This window comes from Crocodylus siamensis, chromosome 4, assembly GCF_052110815.1.
Source record: "Crocodylus siamensis isolate JL-2025a chromosome 4, ASM5211081v1, whole genome shotgun sequence".
Classification (NCBI taxonomy): Eukaryota; Metazoa; Chordata; order Crocodylia; family Crocodylidae; genus Crocodylus; species Crocodylus siamensis.
This window is the reverse complement of record NC_143398.1, coordinates 168613043-168629533: the sequence shown is the minus strand read 5'-3', so window position 1 is coordinate 168629533 and position 16491 is coordinate 168613043. Positions and strand designations below refer to the sequence as shown.

General features: G+C 42.4%; 1 protein-coding gene across 3 annotated transcripts in view; it reads left to right on the top strand.

Moving 5' to 3' along the window:
• The window catches only part of PLEKHM3 (pleckstrin homology domain containing M3), a 128987-nt gene that overhangs the window by 53427 nt on the left and 59069 nt on the right, over positions 1–16491 (top strand). For all 3 annotated transcript variants that reach the window (XM_090044853.1, XM_090044852.1, XM_090044854.1), the window contains 2 exons: positions 9224–9369; positions 13974–14167. In XM_090044853.1, the coding sequence (XP_089900979.1) occupies positions 9224–9369; positions 13974–14167 (340 nt within the window). The remainder of the gene's footprint in view (positions 1–9223; positions 9370–13973; positions 14168–16491) is intronic.

Below are 16491 nucleotides of genomic sequence, written 5' to 3'. Positions count from 1 at the left end.
AGGATGCCCTGGTTGAGTACTACTGTCCTAAAATGTCTATAACTTCTCCACTGGGAACTTCTTCAGCTTAAAATGTTCCTAGTTCCAGCCAATTGTAGGAGGTTAGGGTTTAAAATAATGGATTCTTGATGGATAGCATGACCATTTTAGATAATTTTGGAAACCTTCCTTAAAAAATAGTTTTCATTTATTTTTGCCTTTGACTCCAACATCTGGATTCATGATGCTCAGGCAAACTAGTGCCTTGTGAAGCAAGATACAGAATGTAGTGGTCATAAGATATGTGAAACTTTCCCAAAGTTATTTTTGTTTCCCTGATAAATAAGCACCTGATTGGATGGGCTGTTCATAGAGGTTTAGTGAGAAAGACTTGTATAACTCAATTTGTATGCTGCTCAAACTGGTACTGGCTACTGGAGATGACCTAATCGGCAACCTAGTGATCGATGGGAAGCTGGGTGACAGTGACCATGAGCTGATCACCTTCACCATCTGCTGTAAAGCTGGCAAGTCAGCAACACAGAAGTCCTTGACTTCAGGAAAGCCGACTTTGACAAGCTCAGGAGGCTTGTCAGTGAGGCCCAAAGGGACCACAGCCCTAGGGGGAGGGGAGTTCAAGAGCGGTTGCTCCTCAAGGGAGCGATCCTCAATGCACAAGCTAATTCTGTTCCATCTCAGAGGAAAGGCAGCAAGAGGACACAGCAGCCCCCCTGTCTCTCCAGGGATCTAGCAGACCTCCTGAGGCTAAAAAGAAAGGCCTACAATTGATGGAGGACGGGATTCACCTCCAAGGAGGATTATTCTGCACTGGTCCGGTCCTGCAGGGAGCAAACGGGGAAAGCCAAGGCTGAAACTGAACTCCAACTAGCTTCGAGCATCAAGGGCAATAAAAAGTCATTTTTCAGGTATGTGGGGAGCCAGAGGAAAAGCAAGGGTAACATTTAACCCCTGCTGAACCAGATGGGACAGCTGATGCCCAGGAAAAAGCCAACCTATTAAATGGGTACTTTGCATCGGTCTTTCATCAGTCCCATAGATTTCGTAGACATTAGGGCTGGAAGGGACCTCGGAAGATCATCGAGTCCAGTCCCCCGCCCAAAGGGCAGGAAGTCAGCTGAGGTCCCAGCAAGATAAGCATCCAGTTTGCTCTTGAAAATGTTCAGTGTAGGTGCTTGAACCACCTCCAGTGGCAGGCTGTTCCAGACCTTGGGGGCTCGGACAGTAAAGAAATTCTTCCTTATGTTCAGCTTGAAACGGTCTCACAGTAGTTTATGACCATTCGACCTCGTCATCCCTTGGGGCGCTTTGGTGAACAAACATTTCCCCAGATCCTGGTGGTCACCCCTGATAAACTGTCCACTAGGAGACAGGAAGGTCCAGGTGAGGGAGATCCCATGCCGACCTCATGAAGGAACACCTTGAGAGGCTGGATACTTTCAAGTCAGCCGGCCCTGACAATCTACACCCCAGGGTACTCAAGGAGCTGGCTAGCGTTATAGCCCAGCCCCTGGCACGGATCTTTGAAAACTCCTGATGCTCTGGTGTAGTGCCTGAAGACTGGAAGAAGGCCGATGTGGTGCCGATCTTCAAGAAAGGGAGGAAAGTGGATCTGGCTGACTTCTATCCTGGGGAAGATCTTTGAAAAGTTTATTAAAGAGGCCGTCCTTAATGGACTGGCTAACGCCAACATCCTGAAGGATAGCCAGCACAGGTTTGTTGCGGGTAGGTCTTGCTTGACCAATCTCATTTCCTTCTATGACCAGGTGACGTATCACCTGGACAAAGGAGAAGAGATTGATGTCATATATCGTGACTTCAAAAAAGCCTTCGATCTGGTATCCCATGATCACCTCTTGGTGAAACTGGCCAGTTGTGGCCTTGGGTCCACCATGATCCCCTGGCTGGGAAATTGGCTCCGTGGTTGGACCCAGAGGGTAGTAACCAATGGAAGTCAATCGTCATGGTGCCCTGTGACCAGTGGGGTCCCCCAAGGCTCTGTCCTTGGACCCATATTGTTCAACCTCTTCATTAATGATGTGGACATTGGAGTCAGGAGCGGACTGGCCAGTTCGCTGATGACACCAAACTCTGGGGCAAAGCATCCACACCAGAAGACAGACGGTTGATCCAGGCTGACCTGGACAGGCTTATCAAATGGGAGGATGAGAACCTGATGGTGTTTAACACCAAAAAATGCAAGGTTCTCCACCTTGGGAGGAAAAACCTGCAGCATCCTTATAGGCTCAACAGTGCTACACTGGCTAGCACTATGGAAGAAAGAGACTTGGGGGTCATCATTGACCACAAGATGAACATGAGCCTGCAACACGATGCTGTGGCTAGTAAAGCAACCAAAAGGCTGGCTTGCCTCCATAGATGCTTCTCGAGCAAATCCTGGGACGTCATTCTCCCCTTGTACTCAGCCTTGGTGAGGCCGCAGCTGGAGTACTGTGTCCAGTTTTGGGCTCCACAATTCAAAAAGAATGTGGAGAAGCTTGAGAGAGTCCAGAGAAGAGCCACACGCATGATCAGAAGTCAGGAAAACAGACCTTACGACAACAGGCTGAGAGCCATGGGGCTCTTTAGCCTGGAAAAACTCAGGCTCGGGGTGACTTGATGGCCACCTATAAGTTTATCAGGAGTAACCACCAGTATCTGGGGGAATGTTTATTCACCAGAGTGCCCCAAGGGATGATGAGGTCAAACAGTTAAACTCCTGCAAGACCATTTCAGGCTGGACCTAAGGAACAATTTATTTACTGTCCGAGCCCCCAAAGTCTAGAACAGCCTGCCATCGGAGGTTGTTCAAGCAGCTACATTGAACACCTTCCAGAGTAAATTAGATGCTTATCTTGCCGGGATCCTATGACCCCAGCTGACTTCCTGCCCTTGGGGCTGGGGGCTGGACTCGATGATCTCCTGAGGTCCCTTCCAGCCCTAATGCCTATGAAATCTATGAAATCTAACTCAGTCATGGCTTCACCACTTAGGGATATATCATCCATTACAAAATCAAGCCAACATCATGCACACCAGTTCATATTCACTGTTTCATCCAAACTGGAAAAGAAAGCTGAATGTAATAAATGGAAAAATTAATTGGAGCAAAAAAAAAAAAATCACCAAGTCTTCCATGCATATGCTGTGATCTGAAATTCTGGGGCAGTTTATAGTAAAAAAGATTTAGACCCTTCACTGCTTCTTTCTTATGAGGCTGGCTCTACAGTGTTTACTGTACTGTGATATTGCTAATGCAAACATTATCCTACTTTTGTGAGCTGTTACCATTCTCCTTTGGAAAGGTGTATGATCACTTTAATTAGGCTCTTCCATCTTACCCAGTGAATGGGGGTTAGGGGTCATTCTGTGTTTCCTTTTCAGAGAGGCACGATTTACCTCTGTAATGTTCTTAAAAACATGGATGCCATAGCAACAGAGTGAGTACATTTTATGGGCATCTTCCAGTGCTAATAGAATGGCACGTCAGACAGACGGGGCATAATAAGTTTTTAAATATCTCTTCAGCTGTTCCAGCTCTGTCCTTCTATGTATTAACATATTTTTTTAGAACAGTGATTGATCTACCCAGAGTCAGGCAACCAGTTGTCCTACCGAACTTTGTACATAAAAACATAGGAAAGCATGGTCACACAGAAGCACTTGTAAACTGGTTGATGTGGAAGCAGTTTAATAAACAAATAAGAAAGCTAGATTCTTTAACAGAGAAACCCTTATTATGCGTAAAGTTGAACGTAAAGGCTAGGGACAGACATTCAAAAAGCCTGAGCATAAACTGATTTAATCTTTGCAGATTAGTCTAACTTGGCTTGGCTGAACTGGTTTGAAACAGGACAGACATCTCTCTGAACTGAGGAAATTCAGGCACATGCCTGCAGAGGCTCAGCCTAGAAGCCAGGGGGCGCTAAAGCAGCCCTCCCTTCCCTTCTGCAAGGAGCAGAGGGAAGGGAGCCTGTAGCCAGATGCAGGACTCTCATTAGGGAGGGCTGCCTGAATGGTCCCAGGCTTTTCCTCACTGGCTGCTCAAAAGGCAGGAGTGTTGCCAGCCCCAGGCTAGCACTTTGAGATAAAAGCAGGGGGAGGTGCAGGGCATGCATCTGTTGATGATTCAGAGCTTTTCAGTCTCCCTCCCTGCTTTGTCATAGTGCCTGCAGCAAACTGACAGGCAAGCAAGCCAGCTGGGGGATGATAGTAATAACAGTCTTTATCACCCAATTAGCAAAACAATGGCCTCTCTCCATTTCTTAAAACTTCTTAAACAGCTTATTGGCTGACCTGCTGATTAGCTCCAAACAAGCCTAAGCAGTCACTGCTCTGTCTGCCTGCCCCAGTGAAATTGGGGAGACACAAACACAGACACCTCTTGGCATTAGCTAGCATACCATATGCCTAGGGTCTGCGGGGCTGGGGTCTGCTGTGGGAGATGGGAAGGAAGGTGGGGGGGATTTCTTGCTTGAGCAGCGGAGGGGGGGAGGGCAGGGGGAAGCCAGGCAGACCTGCTGTGCCTGCAGTCTCTGCTGGAGCCTTATACAGCATTAGCTAGCTTACCACATGCTGGCTATGGTTCATGTTGTGGCAGAGAGAAAGAAGGGATCCCAGGGAGTGGTAAGGGGACAGGGGGAGGCCAGAAGACCCTGCTGTGCCTGCAAGTCTCTGCCAGAGCTCTAGCTAGGGAGCAAAGCAGAGGGGCCGGCTCTGCTGGGGAGCATGTCAGGATGCTGCGACACTCTAATTTAACTTAAACCAGGAAGGGGTCTGGGACATACATTGCATAAACCAGTTCGACCCAAATCAGTTAAGTCTGATACTACATTCAACCAGGTTTATCTCAAACTGGTTTCAGCCATTTTCTGACTGGTTTATGTGCACTGAACCCATGTTCTGTTACAGATTTAAACCAGTTTCTGATCACTTAAACTGATTTGTGTGTACTGTCTGTCCCTAGCCAAAGACATTGGGTATTTACAGAGTTATTGGTTCACATTGTTGAGTTATTGGATCAGATCAGTTTTATGTTTCTTAGACTAGAGGTTTTTGCTACCAACTGTTGAGGAGTGCATTCACAATGTTTTTGCATGAAATTTAGCCTAAATGAAAAGGTCATGTATCATGCACTTCTGGTACATGTCCTTCATTGTTTTTCTGAACAGTTGTTCCTGATTGATCAATCATATTGATATTGTAAAAGGAAGACAGATCGTCCAATACTGAGGGCACAAGCTTAGGAGACAATATCATTCTGTTTCCAGCTCTGCCACTGACTGGGGTTTCCTTAGAGCAAAGCAACCTATGAAAAGCTAGTTTACTTTGGGTGCCCAAGTTAAGACAGGTGGTTTCTGGTTTTCAGAAGGGTTCAGGATCTGTAGTTCCCATGGATTTCAAGTAAAAGAGAAGAGGTATACAGCACCTTGAAAATCAGATCTTTGGCATCTTGAGTTAGACACCCAAGTTAATACATGCTTTTGAAAATGTGGCCCTTAAGCTTCAAATTGCCCATTAGTCACATGGATATAATGCTTATTTCGTAAACCCGTGTGAACTCTCTGGTTGGAAAATGTTTTGAGAGTTGTTGGATCTAAAACATTTTAAAAAGTAAGTTAATTTATTACAAAATTGTTCTAATTTAATTTAAATAAGTGCTATTTCCAGTCATCAGTGTCCTAGCAGGTCAGACCATAACAATTTGTAAAGCTTCTTTCACTAGCCTAGAGTACAGTGAATAAACCAGGCATTTGTGTTTGTTGTTTCTTCCCTGCTAGCAAGCTAACAAGGATGCTTGCATGAACACAAAGGATGTTTTGTTTAAGAGTTAATCTGTTTCTGCTACTAATTGCTTATTTGGGGTCTTTTCCTGCAAACTTTTATGGATACAAACAGCTGTACTAAATTCAAATGGTCTACATTCATGAGATTGACTTTATAATATAACTTCCTTGCTATCGTTGTTCTATATGGTCTCACAGGTGTCTTTACAGCAGCCCGTTTATGGTGTAGTAGGGAGCTAGTAAAGGCACATTAACTCCTGCAGTCCAAAGACGTAAAAAGAAAGGAAGCCAGAAAGAGTAGAAGCCAATTTTGAAAGGAAACTTGCTTTTATTTTCAATTTTCAAGTGGGCATCAGGGATTTAAAAAGTTGTCAGTGATGGAGAGGGGAGAAGCTACTGCAGTTTGAAAAAATGGAGGGAATTCAGTATCTCAGAAGATTTTATAAATACCTGCCATTTGATTTGACTTACACAAACACATTGTGAAGGAACTGTTTTCTCTTTCTTTCACTGGGAGCTTATCACCTCTGGAATATGGGCACCCTGAAAACATTATCAGATGTCTTCTTGCTGTACTCTTAGGAGGTTAGGAAGTTGTATGACAATTTTTGTTGTACACGCAGGGAAGCAAGGTGCCCTTATTAAGGCTCTAATTCTGCATTTCACTACTACTGGGCACTTCTTCGCACACATGCACACTCGCATACACTGCTGGATGGGGTATACAATGAGATGATTTGCTTAAGGTCATGCAAGAAGTCTGGCACAACCTGGCATTGAACCCATTTCTCTTGAGTTCCAGTCCCAGGCTTACAGACACAAAACCATCCTTTTTCTAATGCCCCATCTTGTATTATTGATTGTAATATGTGTTATTCTAAAGATCACAGGATTTGCGTGTTCAAGATTCATGCCTTTAGTTAAATTTTGTTGTATTTGATTCATTCTCTGCAACAGCGTTGAGACTTGTTCTTCACTGATAATAGTTTCCTGAAAATATGTTTTGGAATGCTGACCAAGACCTTAACATTTCAGTTTTGGGCTTGAATTGTAACTAAGGTCAGATGTCATATGTTTGCTCAAAACTTCTTGTGGTAATATTTGAGACATGTGGCTGTCTCATTACTGATAACCTTGCGCACTGAATGGGTACTGATGCAAGTGTCTCTCATCAGTCTGAAATGTGTTTATACTTACGATTTCCAAGGAACATACATCTCATTTAACAGCAAAAAGTGTAGCTCATTTTAAGCCAGGACACAACCTGCATTGATTCCCTTGGCTATGCATGGTACAAAGAATCAATGTAGGATGTGAGAAATGGTCTGAAGTGTTTTCTGTTATGAAGGGTGGGGAGGCAGCATCAGCCTATCTATTGTGATTAACCTTCATCACAGACGAGAACACAAGGTGGCCTCAAATGCTGTGCAGTGTGGAAAAGTGTTTTAATTTAAGCTGGTATGGATGTACCAGCAAAACCCTTCAAGTGTAGATGTACCTTATATCAATAAAAATGCCTTGCTGGCATAACTCCCACAATAAGAGATCAGCAAAAGCACCTTTTTACTTGTGTAATAACATCCAACTAAGGTTTTTGCTAATTGAAAGATGTCATTAAAAATCACACTAACAAGTGGTGTTAGTATATTAGCAAAAGTTTCCAGTGTGAACCTGACTTGACAGTCTTCTCTGTGTAGAGACCATCTTTTACCATATGAATGTGCAGCACGTAACACATGGGACTGATTGCAACTGAGAACTACAAGTGCTACTGTAATAAAAAACTATTAATGATCACAAACAATGAAAATAAAAGAAGAAATATCTTTATGAATATCTCCCAGTGTCAATTGTTCAGCTAATTATACCTTACCAAATTACTTTTCCTTAATAGGGGTGGTCCTCGCTATTGTTTACATGGTGCTTATTGTTTGGTATGGCAATACTTGTTGCGTGGCTTCCTCGTATATTTGCCAACTCAGTGTTTGTTATGGCTGTTCTACCAGTTAGTGGGTTTGTACTTATCCATTTAACAACGGCTATAAGCCTTTAGAACAGAGTGGGAGGATCTGATGTAAAGTTTAAGACATTTTGCAAATAGATGCCATGCATCTTGATTGAATTCTTTGTTCAATCTAGATCATTGCTGTCCCATTTTAAAACAAAAAAATCCAACTGGGAAATGACAGTATTTACTCTTTCAAAATAAGCCAAAACCTGCAAGCAGATATGATTGCAGGGGCATTTCCCAGTGGAGGAAAGTGTATTTGCCCAAGTAGTTGGTCAGCAACAAAAGCAAATGAGAGTAGGGTCTGGGAAAAACTGAAAGCCTTGCTCTTCTCTTCCTTCCTGTGGATCTTGCTCCCATCATCCATGCTTTTGTCACCTCCATACTGAACTATTGCAAAGATGCTCTTCATCAGGCCACATCTTAAATCAGTGGGGAAGCTAGGGCTGGTGCAGATGGAGTTTTGCTCTCTCTTTGTAAACAGTGTAGAGAGCGTGAGTTATCTCTTCTCTGGGTTCTGTGCTGGTTACCAGGGAGTTCTAGTCACAGTTTTGTTTGTAAAACCCTTGGTAGGCTGAGAATGAGACTCCAGTTACTTCCCATGAAGCCCTGCTGCAGTGGCAGTCAGCTGAGGCACTTGTGCTGGATCACAGTAAATTAAGGGGGGCAGGGGGTGATCAGGAACCAGCCCCAGGCACCCATCGTGGGGTGGTGCACAGCCATCACCACTGCTCTCCCAACTGTTGTGCCACTGCCAGCAGGCCAATTGCTACCGCTGCCCCATATGCTGCTTCTTTCCAGGGTGCAGAAGTGCCTGCTTATACCTTTGCTTGTTCCCCCCAATATAGTATTAGTATAGTATTAATATTAGTATAGTATAGTGCGTTCTTCAAAGGGTTCCAGGGCTTTAGAATGCCCCGTAGCCACTGGGTGGGTGGATTCCTTTCCAAGCCAGTATCCATAGGGTGGCATGTTTAATTGTGTACTGCAGCATGGGAGAAGGGGCAAACTGAGTACTACATTTTTGCTTGGCTAATTCTAAATAATTAGCCTGTGACTATATACTGCTGCTTTATAATCTAAAGGAAGTAAATGATCTTTCCAGATGCGTGCTATTCAATCAGATGGGTACCAACCCCTGAGGGGAATCAAACAGGCTGTCCACTGGAAGTACTCAGCACCTGCAAAAAAACAAGTCTACTTATCCCAGGTTGCACACCAAATGTAATGGATGCTTCTGGAGTTTCAGCACATCATGCTGAAATCTCCACGTATATCCCATTACTTGCAGAGAGTAGAAAGCTATTTATCTTTTTCCAGTGCTCTTATCTGGGGAATGGCTAGTTCCTTTATCACATCCCTATTTAACCTCACTAGCAAGGGATACAAAAATAATGTGGTGTTTTGTTTTGTTTTTTCTTTTTTCTCCCAGGCTGTCAGCGCTCCATAGGCCTCTCCAATGGAAAAGCCAAAGTGTGCAGTTACAGTGGGTGGTATTACTGCAGCACCTGCCATGTGGATGACAGCTTTCTAATACCTGCACGGCTAGTACATAACTGGGACACTTCAAAATACAAGGTAATCTCCATAGGGGTTGGGTGATACCAAGTAAGCTGGATGCAGTGTAATAAAAATAGAAGCAATACTGCAGGTCACGAAATGATGTACAGTAAATTCATATTTGTTCCTTCAACCACATTGATCTATCCCAAACATGTGGCTTACCTACAAATCTGTTACTTCTCAACAGCATCTCTTCAGGTCCACAGCAGCCACGTCATGCCTTTGCATCCTTGTTTAAGCCTCAAGACCTCTTTGTGGGAGGTGCCATGCTTTTTCTTTTGGCTGATCCACTTCCAATACCACTTCTCTAGTCCATGTGTTGTACTATCTCTCTTGACCTTCATCTTCATAGCCCTCAAATTCTGGCAAGCTCTGACATTGTCTCTTCCTCCTTAGCTCACTTGAAGAACTGGTGGATCCCAAGGTAACACCCTTGGATATTTGGAATTAAACTTTCTTGTAGAGATTGGGCACTAAGTTTATGGAGTGCACTCCCCTGGCAGGCAGAATAATCCCAGCTTGTGACTGCCTTTTGAGCACAGTGGACTCAGTCTCTTAGTACGGGCCTTCTCGTTACATCATGAGGATTGGACAGCAAGGCTTCATCAAATACCAGCAGCAGAAATAATTCAAGAAAAGAATCCCATGTTCACTCATTCTATGAGGATGAGATGGAAAATAAAGAATGGTCTTATAGACAGAATTTTAGCTCAAACAGTTTTAACCCCATGGCACCCTGGGTGTGCTGATTGGTATACAAATGTGAATGAAGGGATACAGACAGAATAATGTTAGTAGCCGTTTAATGCATCTTGGGATCTTTCACAAAGGGCATAAAAATTGTTCATAGAACACACATTTTTATTAGACTTTTTCATGGGGTTAACTGTGTTTTGCTATTGCAGGGAGAGTATGCTGAAACAATAACAAACCTATAAGAAATCAAGACCATACTAAAGCTTCAAACATAAGTCATCGCTAGGAATGGCTGTTTGATGTTTTATGTCTGTAAATATTATTAATATCTGTTGTTTGAAAAAAAAAATAGCCAGTAAGTGCTCTATCAGAAGAAAAGCAGGCTCTCTCAAAGAGGAAAATTTGTCAAAAGAGAGATTATTAAAAGGAAACCAGAGTCTGCCCTCAGAAAAATGAAAGTCCTCTGCCAAGTAATATAAGATTTTTCAGAAGTTAATGAACTTCTTGCATAAAGCAGCGAAGAGTCTGTCTTCTGGAGAAGCCAGCTCTAAATATTAGAGTTTTCTCTGGATGCCACTCTCGGGAACCTACTATTTGCCTAAGCAGGGATAGGAGAAGAGGCACTGGTATAGGTTAAATGATGATAAAGTAGGCAGACATCATATCAGTGAGACTACAGAAGAAAGTGGATTTTTAAATCAGAATTTAAAAACTATACCTGGTTCCAAATGGTCTGGTTATAGGAGGAAAGAAAGTGCCCCAGTTCTTTGAACACACATAAGGACAGGTCTCTTAGGCTTTTATTTAAAATTAAATTCATTCTAATTATAACAGCAAGAAATTAACAGTTTGTACTTTGCACTTTGCAAAAGGTCAATACAGGCACAAATTCTCACTTGGAGGAGAGCAGTGCCAAGATTAGGTCATCCCAACCTCCCCCTGTCTGAACACCTCACAAACATTAATGTATGTATATATGCCCCTCCAGCATAGAGAACTATCATCATCCCCAATTCACAGAGAGTGACCTGAGAGATGGAGATTGTGTCGCTTGGTCAGGGTCACGTAGAAAGCGTGTGGTAGAGCTGAAAATGAGATCTAAATCTTCCGAGTCCCAGCCTAGTCCCTTAACCCTAAGATCATTCTTCATCCCACCACACTTGTTCTTTTGATAGTTAAGACTAAAGAACTGTCCAATTTCTGTGTTTTATTTCTTGCTGCTTTTATTTTAATAAAACTTTCTAGCATTTCTAATAACATTTTGGAGAGGGGTATTCTAGGAGGGTTGGTAGCACCATCCATTATTGAGGTTGTTTAACCCTTGTCCTTGTGAGACCCTGTTTTCAGTTGCTTTATAATTTTGCCAGGCTTAAACGTTTTGAGGTAGAATTTTATGTAGCTAGAGGTCTGCTTGTCGGAGCCCTTAGTTCTGACCGGACTGGGCGTGTTACATCTCCAAAGAGTGACTGGTCATGCTTCTTTGGGCCATCAGTACAGGGACAAGTGGACTTTCCAGTAATCCCTGCAGCCAGGGGCTTGGGCTGGCATTAGAATGGAAAGCAGGTGGCTCCCCCGCCTCTGTGCTCTGTGACCCCTTCCTGCTGACACCAAGGCAGAGAGGAACAAGAGACCATCTGGTTCAAATGCAGAGGTGGAAGCCTGACTGAGATAATGTGATGATGATGAGCACCTTGGGAGGTGGGGGGAAAGGAGGAAACATAGCTGTTTCCAGAGTGGGGTTTGAACAATATGTAGTAGGTAAGGGATGAGGCTCCATACTGAATACTGACGAGAAAATAGAATAGTGGATAACTGCACTTTCAATAAGTATTGTCCCTTCTGTGCACACTGGCCTTATGGGAAAAAAATGTGACCATGTTGTAGCATAATTGCCCCGGTAGCCTTAATTCTGGCATTTCATACCTATTGTGTGTGTCCTCCTAGTTCCAGACCCGTGTTGTCATGGGTGTTTATGGGTTGATGAATCTGTCCTTTGAAACAAAATAAAATAGTGCCTCTTATTCATTCCTGTATCTTCCCTGAGGCAACAGGCAAACAGTTAGGGTGTGTCCTAGTATTTCAACACTGATTCACAGTGAGAAAGTTCTCCAGAATAATAGCCCTTGGGATGCTGACATTCAGTTTTGTGGCGGAGAAAACTCTGGAAACCCTGTTCCGTTCTGCTTTCCATTCCTTGGCTGTCTCAAAGTCAGGACTATGTCCTCACACATGAATAGGTCTTGATTTAACAAAGTACTTAAGCAATTGCTTGAGCTCTGTATTGATCTGAGTCAAAATTTATGCTGATAGTCCTGCATATGGGAAACTCCCAGTTTCTAATCTTAGTTGTGATGCTGCATGTTCACAAGGCACTCAGTGGACTGCTGAATATTTGACTCAGCTGACCTATTAGTAAAAGAAAAAAAGAATAATTATGTTGGATACTATAGCTCTCAGGGGCTATTGGAGGGTAAATTGTTTAATGTGCGTACAAGCAGTTTAAATTGAAGATGGCTGTATTCCTTTCTCTTGGGTGTAACTCAGCCCTTTCAACAAAACAAAATAAATGTATACCATAAAAGTCTTTAATGATTTAAATGTATTTATTTAAACATTTAAATGTTACAGACATCTGGGATCTGTACTATTCTGTTTTTATGCAGACTTCCTCTGTTGTTACTTGGACAGTGCATTATCTGTTTCTCTGTTCAGATAGTACAATTTTTTTGCATATGCATTTAAAAAGGGGGGAGGGGGGCTCACAAAGACTGAGAAATGAGTGGGATGTTTAATACAGTTTTTGAACCGTTTGTCATTGGAATAGTGACCTTTAATTCATCTTACAGTATCTCTTCGGTTTAAAAATATGTATCATAGTATCTACTTAATTGCTAGCATGCAGCCAGTACTTGGTATTATTTATGATATTTTTGTTAACAGAGAGGTTATTCATTCTAAAAGGTTACATTTGGTGTTAGCTCCCACTGTTACTAGTTAGCAGATTCTTCCCCTGACCTGTTCATAGTACCATAAACTGGTACTCTTATAAGGTCAGATTTTGCTTTGTCCATCTCACATCCTATATTGTCTTAAGGGGAAGAGCTTTAGGTCTCAGAAAACTGTGATTCACTCCCTCTTCTTCTGTTGTCCTGATAAAAGGGAGACTCCTAAGATTAATTCTTAGGTGCTCTGGCTCAATGAAACACTAATCATTATCAAGATTTTTTTTTTTAATGCCAGAAGTAGTTTTAATTATTACTTTCTTTAGCTGTGGTTCAGATTGTTCTCACTCTCGCTCTGTCAAGCCCAACTTCAGTTGTGTGTTTGAGAGTTGACTTCAAAAGGAGCTGAATTGGAAATTTAGTATTTCTGTAATTCCCTTTGTCCGTTTTATTCCACTGCACTTACTTGAATGGCTACATCCCCTGAAGCATGTGTGTTGAGATATGTGCACACAAACATTATAAGCACTTGGAGGGAAGAAAGGGCCCTTTGTAGGAATTGGTTGATGCACATAATGTTTTGACATGGCAAAAGATCTATTGAAATAAATCCAGTGGCAGATTACTGTCCTCAGTAGAGGACTCCCTGCTGTCGAACACACGCTGTGTATGATTTTTATCAATAGATGAAGCATTAGGAGTGTGTATGTCTATGAAAATAACTGTTGTTTGTACAGATAGGAAAGTAATCCTTGAAATGTATTTGGACCTGCTTGGCAAAGTAAGAGTTGGCTATCAGCAGATGAAAACAGTGAGATCTCTCTTGAGCTCTGCCATCACCACTGGTTAGTAACAGAAATTCCTACTGAGGGTTTTGGATGCCAAGAATGATTAAAAATGGCTTCATGGAAAAGGAAATGGTCTATTTAGAAAAAGGGGCAGAAAGAAAGCAACCACTAAGCTGCGTGCTTCATTTTTCAGGTGTCAAAGCAAGCCAAAGAGTTCCTGGAGTATGTGTACGAGGAGCCATTGATTGACATCCAGCAAGAAAATCCCATGTTGTACAAGCATGTTGAGCCACTGGCAACTGTAGTCCGACTGAGACAACAGCTGAAATCTCTCAGAGCCTATTTGTTCAGCTGCAGAGCAGCAGTGGCTGAAGACCTGCGTAGGAGGTAAGAACCAAGGACACCATGCAGCACAAGAATCCTGTTTTCTCGTCTCCACATGTTCAACCTTTGCCTCCCCTCCTTAGTTCCCATGATTCCGTTCTTAAGGCATTACCAACTGTGAAAGGTGGCTGCACTGTGGTTTTCAGCAAAGGCTTCCCTATGCATCTGGGAGCAGTTGTTTACTGCCACAGGAAAGCCTATCACAGTGATTTGTATAAGCTTATTAAGGTTTTATTGCATAAGTTTATTTATTGCTGCTGCTCCTAGAGTGTCTGAATCAGAAAATGCATAGTTATCTCAGGACATCCCTGCAAGAATAAAAATTGCATAGTTTGGGTGCTATCTGTTTTCCTTCTCCTGTTCTTTTCCGCTCAACATAAAATGGCTACGCCACAATCCTTTTATCAAAGCAAGCTCCATTTAAAAACAGTGCATCTTAGTCCACTAGCTGTTGATGACTTTCTCAAACCAACTATAAACAGCTGCTCCTCTTAAGTAGTAGCAACTTGATCTTTTAAAGGCTAAGTTGTTTTTCACCTTGGAACTGCTAAGAACTGAGGTGGAAGTTGCTCCTCAGCTCCCCTATTTCTCTTCTGTGAGCTGAGTGCATTCAAGCAAACACAGCTGACTTGTAGAAGCATACATGTCTCTTAAGCATGTGTACCATTCAGATTTGCTAATAAGACAAATCTCTATCACTTTTAGTTAAAAAAGGTACTACTTTGGACTGTTCAAATTTCAGAGAGTAAGAATGCCATGTAAAGGACTGTCCACTCCCTGTATTTTGAGTGTGCATTTTAGAGAGGCGGTGGTGGTGGTGAGCTTAATTCTTTGAAGGGAAAGTGGGGGTCTGGATTGGCTACTTCATCCCAGCAGTAGGAGAAAGGTGATGTTTGCTATTCAAGAGAGAACTTATGTCATCTCCTTGAATAGTTGCTGCAGGTACAGCTAAGTCTAGATGGCTATGGGTGGCAAGGTTCTTAAAAGCAATAGTGGAGCTCTGTGTATTAAACCCACAGGGTATTAATATATGTGAGTGTTGGAACGGAGCAGTGATGCACACATTTCTTATAAAACTTTAAGGGACACACATACAGCATTTTCAAACTTAGAATGCTTTTCTATCTCTTCAGTGGGCTGTATTATCCTTCTAGAGATTCTTCTTCCATGCAGTTATAACAACTCTTTTATTTTATTCCTTTCATAGAAAATAAAACCCAAAGAACAGTAGTTATAGAGGTTGCCATTCAGAAAAGTGGCTGAAAAGAAATTATGGCTTTTGATTAATACTGGAGAAAAGAGTGCTCTGATTAAAAAAGAGAAGAGGGAGGCAGCAAAGACTGAAGGAAGTCAATGAAGAGAGTGAAAGAAAAGAGATCAAAGGAGAATTGAACAGAGAGAGGCAGTGGGGCAAAGGGGAAAGAGCAGAGACTGCAGGAGATACTGAGATCCAGAGATGCTAGGAAAGGGTCCCTAGGAAGTAAAGAGGCCTATAAGGATTGAGAACAAAGGAAAAACCTGACAGAATGAGAATAAAGAGAACCTACCTAGGGGCCAAAAGGGGAACATTGCAGAAAAAGAGGAGGCTGAGACGAGTAACATGGAATTAGGCAGCAAATATGAGAGAGGTGTCAGGCTTTAGAAGAAAAGAGAGGACAAAAGAATGTCGTAGAAGTATTATAGCTATAAGTAATCAAAGGGCATAGACAGCTGAAACATAACAAATTAAAAAGGAGGGGGGACTCGCTACCCATGAACACATGTGTTTTGTAACTGTTTCCCAAGCCTATACCATCCCGTGGTGTAAGTAGAAGCTAAAACACAATAATTTAACACCTTCATTCTGGGATCAATTCGTTGTGACTTAGCTTCCAATTACTGTGGGTTAAGAACCAACACATGAAACAATTGCTGTGTGTGAAGTTAATCCACTATGAGTTTCTCCACTCTCTTTTTAAATTTAGTATGTTTGACTTGACATATCCCAAATAAGTAAATTGTAAGCAACATTCCAATTGGTTAAATATAAGAGGAAGGATATATCTCCTTTCTAGTCCATGTGCACCTGCTAGTTTTGTACCAAGATGCATCTGAAGGTTCTTTTTTTTTTTTTTTCTTCTCCCCCTATAAATTGCCTAGAAGCTTTGGGATTAAAGCAAAGATGACATTGAAGAGCTACTAATGGATACTCTGTTTTCTTAACATTCCTGACCATGTAAACCCAAGCTATGCTTGTTCTTGTATTTGCTGCTCTTCATCTTGGGGGGAATGTGTGTCCAGTGTGGTAGGAAAATGAGGCAGATAAAAAAAAAAAACCTTTCTAAAGC